This window comes from Pteropus vampyrus, unplaced genomic scaffold (genome assembly GCF_000151845.1).
Source record: "Pteropus vampyrus isolate Shadow unplaced genomic scaffold, Pvam_2.0 Scaffold74, whole genome shotgun sequence".
In the NCBI taxonomy this organism is placed as follows: Eukaryota; Metazoa; Chordata; class Mammalia; order Chiroptera; family Pteropodidae; genus Pteropus; species Pteropus vampyrus.
This window is the reverse complement of record NW_011888855.1, coordinates 2,445,773-2,456,090: the sequence shown is the minus strand read 5'-3', so window position 1 is coordinate 2,456,090 and position 10,318 is coordinate 2,445,773. Positions and strand designations below refer to the sequence as shown.

The 10,318-nt window shown below is 33.7% G+C and overlaps 1 protein-coding gene across 1 annotated transcript in view; it reads right to left on the bottom strand.

Moving 5' to 3' along the window:
* ADAMTS19 (ADAM metallopeptidase with thrombospondin type 1 motif 19) overlaps window positions 1–10,318 on the bottom strand; it is a 223,829-nt gene that overhangs the window by 4,924 nt on the left and 208,587 nt on the right. The window contains exon 22 of the mRNA XM_011362252.2: window positions 1,383–1,560. Within this exon, the coding sequence (XP_011360554.2) occupies window positions 1,383–1,560 (178 nt within the window). The remainder of the gene's footprint in view (window positions 1–1,382; window positions 1,561–10,318) is intronic.

Genomic DNA, 10,318 nt, shown 5'->3' with positions numbered 1-10,318 from the left:
GCAAGTGAGTGACATTTAAAGCAATATAGTGTTTGAAATGAGAACTTGATATAAAAACTTTGGCCATGTAAATTTGGCTTCAGGTTTTCTGAAGAAATAGCATGTTCTGGCATGTATAATAAAAGTCAGTCCTGCTATAATTCTTTCTTTTGCCACTATTCTAATATGATTCATTACTTTACTTTTAACAGTCTTAGATTTTTCCAACCACCGTGCTTCTGTGTTTCGGGGTACACCTTCAAGGAGTAATAAACAGAGAAAACGCAATTTTAATTAAATTCTTCTTTTACTCCATTATTTTCTGCCACGTGATACTTCAAGAAGGACTCCAAGTAATTGTTGGAGAAAGGGATTATGTTGTTTCTGAACACATGGATTCAGTGCATCTGCTCTAGGATTGCTTAACTTTTTGTCTTAACTAGTCTTAATTCTACTTGAACTGATTATTTCTTAGAAATGTTAATTATTTGGCTCGAAAAAGAATTTCTGTATTTCTATGAAGAACCAAACTTTTCCACGTGATTGAATCTGAAACACAATCTATAACAATTTATGATTAAATTGTTCCCCTGGAGATTAAATGTACAAATTAAAACTGAAGGTGTTAAACGTAAATTAACCCAGTAACAGCCAGGTAGCAATGCTGTTTAAAGCCACTAATTTACACAGAAATAAAAGCTAATTCATTCGTGAATATTTATTATGCTGGTGCAGACTATATTTACTTAGAATACATACTCTGCTCTTCCTGATGGATTAGACTGAATAACAGGAATTGAGAATATATATGAATACATTTTGTAACATAAAAAACTATGTAAATAGACATGTGACTGGTACTTATTTGTATTTAATATTATATCCTTAAATATGAAAAAAAATGGTACCTCTTGTTTGGTGGTATATACCCATGCATCCATTTTTCTTGAAAGCCATATTTTACTCTATGTCTCTCCAAAGAATAATTTGTACCCAGGATCACAAGGAATGCTATTAATAGTGCAGAGATCTAAAGGATATACTCCAACCTCACCTTTTCACTACACCTTACTTTAATTGATAGTTCTGCCACGGGACTGGTCAGAACCCAAAATATGGTTACAGCCTTCAACCCTTTATAAGATGACCTTGGGTGGTGTGGCTTTCATATGGCCAGAGCCTGACTCCAAGTAGACAGTTTCAGGAATCAAAATAGTTTAGTCTTTAGCATTTTTTACCCATCTGACCATTCAGACTAAAACACAGTCAAATAGAGGCAATTTAGTCGGAACCAAACTAATTAGTATACTATTATAACTAAATTTTAAAGTGATATGCAGAATAAAAGAAGCCATGAGTATTTCCATATTTCTCAAAACCATCCCTTTTTATGGTCAACTTACCCAGCCTGGGTGACGTTATGGTATTTACGTTAATCTTCTCATTGCAGGGCTGAAGGTGGCATGGCCTGTATGCTGCAGGTTTTTCTGAGGAAAAACATTCATTTCCATGTCTTCCTGTGATCTTATGCATGCACTGGATAACACGGGACTGCATTCCTTTGCCACAGGTAATTGAGCACTAGGAGAGATACAAGATTTGTTAAAAGTCCTTTTTCTGTTTTGTTTTTGTTTTTATTTTTCTGGACTGCAAACCATCGTCTCCCTTAATTTCTTAAAATTGAATGTGAGACACAACATCCAGAGTTGACACAAAACATGCATTAGGAACGTTGGTATTCGTAACTCGGGCACAATGTTATCTGTGGCCTCTGGCTGACCTAAGGCAGAGCATTGGGCGATGAAGGACAGAGGCAAACAAAGATGGATAAAGAAAGCTGGAGAGTATGACTTGGAGTGAAAAAGAGTGAACGAAACCAGGAAGCTGGGCAGACAGTTTTTAAAGTTCTAACATCTAGTTTGCAACAAATACTTGACTCATTATTTTTTAATTTAGTCATTGATGCTCAAGAGTTAGCATTTGCCCAGCCATGGACCTGGATATCTGTTACAGTCTTTCAATCTACTCATCTGCTCCTTTTACTCTGGTCTTGAAATGTTTATCAACAATATCAACATGGCTTATCAGCCTGATGTGTTATTGAAATAACTGCTATTTCTTGGCAGATTAAATGACATCCAATATTGTGATAATAAAAATATTTGATAATTTGGATTTTTCTAATAAAATACCCTTTTAATGGACTCTTTTTATTTTAGCTAAATGTAGTTTGTCTTCATTTGTAAGATATTTTGCAAAGATGAACATATTTAACGTACAATGGTCTTTCATTAGAAAAGCCTCTTGGGTCTACATGTGTCATTAGATTTAATTTGTTACACAAATAAGCTGGTACTTCTTCGGCTGAGAAAATACAATGACTTTATGGTATCACGATTACATGTGAGAGAGAGAATGTGCTTATTTCTGAAAATAATAACTTATTTACCGGTCATATTATTTTCTATATGGTTAGGATTTAGCCTTATTTGACTATTTTCCAAATTCTTTAGAACTATTTAAAGAGACAATCTCAGTGTATCCTAACTGAAAACTGGTGAATACTTTCTGATTGTTGCCTTTTAGACATACAGGCATAAAGGTTGTAACTTCCGCCCCCCACCTTGTGTTTTAACAAGTCATTATTATGATTGTACTCTTTGCTATCAGTTCTTCCTTTACTATTATCATGGGTCCCAGCTCTTCTCATTTTCATTTGCGCAAGAAGCATTCTACACAGACCCTCGTCCCCTCAAGCCTAGTCTACTACTGTAGTTTGTCCTTAGTCCCTAGCCTTCCAATCAATCCCACATGTTAACACCAAATATGTATTCTTTCAAAGTTGCTTTACATATATAATCTCCTTAGACAAAAATGTTTGATTATTGAGTCCGTTGCCTGCAAGACAAAGCCCAGTATCCCAGAATCTCCAGGCTGGCATTTATCTACCTCCTCAATCTTATTTTCCACCCTTCACTTTAGGAATCATTTGTTGTATGATAAACTAATCATGCCCACGCGATTTCTAGTCCCACATCTACAATTGTGTTCATAATATTACTCCTTCTCAAATGCCTGGCCATTTTTCAAATCACAATCTCAAATCCACTGCCTCCACGAAGTGTTCCACTATTACCCCAATTACTTATGCATATTTACGGTTTAAAACTATATATCCACATATCTAAGGCTATCCCTCAGAATCACCTGGAGATATTTTTTAATTACAAAGTTTAAAGCCTAGAATTTCTAAGTCAATAAACTCAGGTGGGGTATGGAAATATGTATTTTTAAAAAAGATATCTAGATGAGTCTGCTACACAGCCTGAGTTTGGAAACTATTGGTCAATAGCATGTGTTCTGTATTTAACATAGACCAACTTGAATTATTTCTTATTTTTGATTAATATCTTTTAATGCATCTAGTCTGTCTCTTGAGGTAGATGGTAAATTTCTTGAAATTAGGCTCATTGTCATGTCACATGTAATAAAACTTACATGTCTAGTATGAAAATACCTTACTGAGAATAACGGAATTCTATGCGCGTGGCATTACATGACTCTAAAACATCATGCTTAGAAAAATATTTTTGGGAAAATTCAAAATAGTTGAACTTAAAACTTTTAAGGGGTTAAGTTAATATGGAAAAATATATTCCAGTATCTATTCCTAAAATTTCTGTAGATTTTGAAAGTAATCACAATATTTGAGAAACCAAAAGAATAACACAAGGTTTATAATAGATGAACTCATTCTGATGCAATAGTGAGGGTGCTTATCATGTATCAACAAAACCCAGGAATCAGTCACAGACTATGCCAGATACTTTTGATTAATCTTATATTAACTCCAAAGGATGTGAGCAAACCCAAGTAACACATCATTTTTCAGGACTATAAAAAATTGAGTAACTATAGACATACGATAACTCAGAATACATCCTTTTAGCAGATAATGGCTGAATAGTATCTTTCATGAAAATTTGAAAAACTTAAGAAAAAAAGTGAGTTGCATTCCTTATGCAAGTTAAATTTTGTAACTTGTACTTGGGAATAACCTGAAAATAAAAACAGTATTCAGGAAATAAAGTTCTAGAATTTGTTTAACTAAAACATTTCTGCCTTTGAAACTAGAACAATAAGCTTTATTATAAAACATGGAGTAAATAGCCTAATAGCCTTAGAATCTAATTTTCATTAGAACACTTTAATAATAAAAATATCAAGCTCTTGCCAGTAATTATTTTCTTTATAAGATATATTTTGGTAAAAATTTTATTACAAATGTGTGAAAAATGAACAGATGTTTGAAACGAAACACTTGGAGTCCCAAGGTATCTTCTGAACTAGTTCTTCCTTTATTATAGAAGATTCTACTGACTAATTGGATATTTTCTCAAATCGCATCACAATGATTAATAGACATTAAAAGAACAAGCCAAAATAATTCTGGCCTTAAAATGAGGAGACCTGGGCTCTCACAATTGTCCCTAGCAACTAATTTACCTAGGGCTTATTTTTCATTTTTGGTAAGCAAGACACTAGAGTAGATCGTAGCTACAATGTCAGGTCTAAATTACTATGAAAGTAAAAATCCAAAATATCTTATTAAAAATTACTGTAGTCTGGTAATTTTTAAGTAGTGAAGCTATGTAACATAAAGACTCTAATTTCATTATCTAATTATTCACTGTACCACCCAACAATGGTATGACAGAAAATCTGTTAAATTTTTAAGTAGTGAAGCTATGTAACAATGGTATGACAGAAAATCTGGTAATTTTTAAGTAGTGAAGCTATGTAACATAAAGACTCTAATTTCATTATCTAATTATTCACTGTACCACCCAACAATGGTATGACAGAAAATCAGAAGTCTCAAAATATAGTTTGCTTGAATGTCTCAGAATATTCAATCATTTATTGGTTTTTCAAATATTTATTGATCACTCATTATGTTCAGGATCCTGTGCAGAAAATAAAAATGGCAGAAATTATTAATACTACAAAGCTGGTATTTCATTCAATAAACTATTACAAAACACAAGGATATAAAATAGCACTATAGACTTCCACTAAAGGCCAAAATGCTAAAATGTCAACATTGGTTTGCCAGCAATTGGTAAACAAACACAGAGTGTACCAGATAACTTGCCAATGATCTTTCTTTAACAAGGAAAATTTCCTGACTAGAGTATTTTAAAAAGAGAGACTTGAATTGTCTGACAAATATTCTGTTCTCCAAACCATTCATTATTGCCCTGAGGTCCTTTGAAACAAAGTACCCTATGAATCAGTTCCATGAACTAGAAGCCTTTAATTCTGAACTGCAAACACAATCTTGATGTCCCAGCTTTAGAGGAGTAAAAAGGAAACAGTAATCTTTGGAACAAACTTAAAAAGCTTAGAAAATTGCTCATATGATTTTGGAGTTCGAGACAGTATTTTGACAGAGATAACAAGGCACAAGGAAAACTGATGTCGTTCATCCCTCTTTCTCACCAAAAAATGAGCCCCTAGAACTTTTCAAATGAAATTCATTTTAGTGACTTAGTGACATTCCTCATTTTAATCTACCTAAGGAAAGTATGACCTTTCCTGCACTTGGGTACACATGAGTTAATATTTTTAGATAACATTGCTGTACATTTCTCTTATAACGGAATAAATCCTCCCTTGACCTGGGACATTAATGACAATTTCTAAGGCTGTATTAAATTATGTCTATGCTGTAGCTTGCATGTCAAACACTAAGCATGATAAAGGAAACTTTCTCAATAATTTAAACAGTTTGAAATGATTACCGAAACTATTTTAAATGACTAGAGAAACAGTTTAGTAAATAAGAACCACGAATAAAAATAGTAGCAAATCAAAAAGAAAAAGACTTTATCCTGTCTTAAAATGAGATATCTTATAGAACCTTATAATCGTTTTCATTATCTAAAACTTCATTTTCCTTCTGTCATTCTTATGCCAGGTAATAAGAGCCAACTGACTCTATTTCACCTGAGAAAATTTCATCTAAATAAACTAACTGAGAGGGAAATATCTGGGGAAGTATAAGCAAAGTCTAAGCTGGTATACAATTGGCAATTTTATGGATCGGCCTAACTACAAACAAATGAGGAGGCAAAATGTAGGGAAAATAAAACACGCTCAAAAAATTCTTAATAAATTCTTAACTGTGGCATTATTACCAAACAAAGGGATGAAATGAATTCTGAATGGCTGTGAAGTCCATCTAACGGACAAGCTAAGGTGTGAAATCCTTTCTTCTATCACGAATGAGAGGTGAGTAGTGAGGCACTGTCCAAAAGGGAAACTGCAAGAAGAAATTGATCATGGAAATTTCATTCCTGACATACTATTATTTATGGCACTAATCGTGTTGCTAAAATCTTGGTTTAATACTTTGAAAAATATGTAAATACCTTATAGAAGGTGTTCAAGCAGAGGCCATTTATCCTGAGACACGTAATCGATGTTATAATTTCAGTATGTTCAAGGGCAGTTAGTGTGTGCTGTTAAATAACTGTGCTCCGATGAAATTAAGTTTTCAACTCTAATCTGATGCACTGAGGATAATTAGGTCCTAATTAGCACAATGGTATAAATAAATTTTTGATGGATCGAATACTACATATATGAGTGTACTCTATTGCTAAATGTTCATTAGTTTATATAGAAATATTGCTTTTATAATATTTTTGAATATATTTATCAAGAATCCGCATCTTTAAAAAATAATCTACACGTATCATTCCCTTAAGTTTCTATGAATGCCACTATGCTTACTGACGTAAATCCATTAAATATTAGTGGATGATAGCAAGTACGCTCTGTAATATGTCGATATGAGTAAAATGTGTTTAATTCAAAGGAGAAGTGCTAGACAGGCACCAATAAATAGTCATCTACAAACTTATCAAGTGTCAAAGTGAGGGAGGAGAATTAGCCACCAAGATTTTAGCAGCTTCTCAAGGCTTGTCCATTGTACCACTTGACTCTACTTTAGCAAAGTATAAAAGTATCTTCCTGTCCTTGGAAATTCATAATCTACCTAGTATCATGTCTCTATCAAGTTCACCAAAGAACATTCTTGTCCTTCGTCTTCTTGTCCGAGAAGTAATAACCTATGTACTTTTGGACAACTTAATTTCACTTAAGAACGCTTTATAAGTGGGATATCCATAAGTATCTCTAACTACTCTCCCATTTAGAGAGGAGATACTATTTCTTTCCACTGATCTCTGATTCTTGCTAGTGCTTCTGTGCTCCATGGGTTCTGAGATCAAGTAGGTTTATTACAAATAGGTGATTTTGAACACGGAGCTAAAAAAGACTTCCATATCTAGCTTTAGGTATTGGGATTCTGTGGTAAAATGCCAATCTTTAAAATCAGGAATTAAATGTGAGTTTCTACCTTTCTTTTCAAGACTTCAGAATTAACTATTGTCAATTCATAGACGCTGTCTTGGTGCTAATTAGTTAATTGTTACTCTGAATATTGAGATAACTTAGTTTGGGGAACCAACTGGGACATTATGGTATAATACATTTGTAGACTTAGGTTAAATATGGTATAATACATTTGTAGACTTAGGTTAAATAATCAACTAATTTGCCATTGAGTTTATGGAACTATTAATCTATGCATGCTAAATTCTTCAAGCTGTAAGTCTTGTAAAAATGTCCTCTTAAACATTACAAACCAAAGAGGCAGAAAATCTAATAGTAAAAATACACACTACTATAAGGTATTTATTTGAAGTTTTGTTGGTTAAGAAACAACTAAATTAATACTGGTCTGTTTTTGAATTCCTTAAAAAAAATTTCAGTGTATTTAGGGGTTAAAAATAATAATTCCCCAACTTGGCTAGCACAAATATTACCCGAGATTCCTTCCTTCTAGATTGTGCCAAAGATATATATTTTGGAGAGAATGTGTATTCTCCAGGCCAACAGCTAAGGAAGGCTCTGTAATGCTTTACTCATTTCCAGCTGGCCTCCGTAAGAAATAGGAATTCCTAAATTAAGAGAAAATTGTCACTGGCAAACAGAGTTCAAAAAAATTTTTTTTACCGATATAATAGACAATCTTACAGAACCTGATATAATCTGTGATGATAAGTGTCAATCTATAATAAGGTTAACTGTACAAACTTGAATAATCTGTCTTTGGGAATTAATGGATTATTCCAAAGCAGTTTTAACAAGAGTGAAGTAGCATTCACAGTGGAGAATGGACCTCATAAGGAAACTAAATGATGACTTCTACTGGAAATTATTAGTGCAGCATTCCTATTCATTTATGTATATGTTTGGCAGTTCCATCTTTCAACTTTTTAATAAAGTGAGTGTGAAACAAACATACTAAGGAACAAAAGTTAGGTTTGTTTTTTAAGATTTGCTATTTATTTTGGTCAGTGTTTCAGCGTCTTTTTAAAGTAGTTCATCTACCTTGTTTAACACATGGGTATTTGGAATTGAACCTATTCCTAGAGGTCAGACATTTGAGGATTTTTTTTTTTTTTTTTTGCATATGTGTTTAATTGATTTGGCATTTGTTTCTACGGTTCAAACTATTTTTGTTTCTTTAAAGAAAACATTTGCATATAGTTATAGCAAATCAAGAAAATGTGTGTGGCAAAATCAAGCAGATTGCTTATGAATGATCAGCAGAGAGCTGAATATGTTATGAAAGGATTGCCAAATCATTTTTATATCAAAGTACACACTGATCACCAGAATGATGGAAGAAAAAAAGATATTTCGCATTAAGAAGCAATTAATAAACAAAAAGTCTTGGGCACATGTGCTATTCTGCCAGAGGTCTGCCAGAATCACAGGGTGTTGCAGAGGAGAAAAAAAGACTATCAAGACAGTTCTATTTTATCACTCTCCTTCCAGTGAAAGATCTTCTCACCAAAGAGAACTGTTGAGAATGATGATTAAATTTGCTTTTCAAATAGAATACTTTCTAGGTCTAGTTCAGCAATTCTAGATCAGAATGGATCGGATCCCCCTGTAGCCATCTTGGAAAAGGGTGTATTTTCACTTCGCTTTGTTTTAATAAATAAAATCTTGATTTAAAATGGCACAGAGCATATTATATAGCTACCATTTACTTAGTCCACCCTGAAATGAAGGATATATTTGCCACTTTACAGAGAAAATTCCTAAATGTGCTTTGCTTCCATCCACTGCCTTCCTTCTGCAGTAGGTAATTGCTGTCTAACCTGATGGCAGGTGTTCCAGCCAAATGGATTCACGAGAATGCAGAAGAAGTCTGCGGGCTTCCTTGAAGCTCAACATTAAACACCTTTTTGGCTTCCACGGCATGTTATTCAAAAAAGGGTGGATTTGCTTTTTTAAAAAAAAAATCACATTTTTAAGTAGTTTGATTTACCATACAGGAAAATGTCAGGGGAGTCATGTGTTTACATAAAATTATATTTTTAGTTTAAAATATAATTAGTTTAATTTTCCTGGATAAAAATAAGCCCGTTACTAATTCTTTGGTAGTAAAATCTGAGAGACGTTGTCGATGTAGAATTAGATTGAGAAACATAAAATGGACCAGAAGAAAGGAAATACAACGCTTAGTTAGATATATCACACACTTTTTTTGTTTACTTGATGAAAAGGTTTAGCAGTCATCTATTTAATAAATATCTCTACATGCAGTGCAATGTTCTGGTCATACAGATTTGTGGGAAGGGCGAAGGGTTTAAGCCATTCTTAGTGAAACGGCAACAATATAAGACATTAAATAATTGAGAAAAAGTAATACAGTCAGTAAGTGCAAACAAATTCTGCCACTTACTGGGGAAGCCCTTTGAAAAATTAGGTACTTGAGCTGGTCCTTGAAAGACCTAGATAGTTGAAAGAAACACTTTCCAGGCAAAGTGAACTATGTAAACACAGACATCAAGATTGTAGAAGCATAAACTGCTTAGGCCCGAGTTTAGGAAAGGTACTAAAGTAATGAGGATAATGAGACAGTTCTCAACAGGTAGGTTAAGACCAGCATATGGAAAGCTGTGAATGCCAGGGTGAGTATCTGCTAGTTGACAGTACAGCCACAGAGAATTCTCTGGAAGAATTTAGAGCCATCCCTGTGACTGAATAGATCTCAAATCAGAGGAGTACAGGGGTAACAGAGCACCTTAGAAATCATTACTTTGGTCCTGGTGAAAACACAAGAAGGACAGCAAAATGATACCGGGAATGAAAAGCAACCGAGGCAACAACCCTACCTGTGTATAGAAGAAGAACCAAGGACGACTTCTAGCCTGGATAAATGGGAAGATGATATTGGCACTTTTCCAAGAGA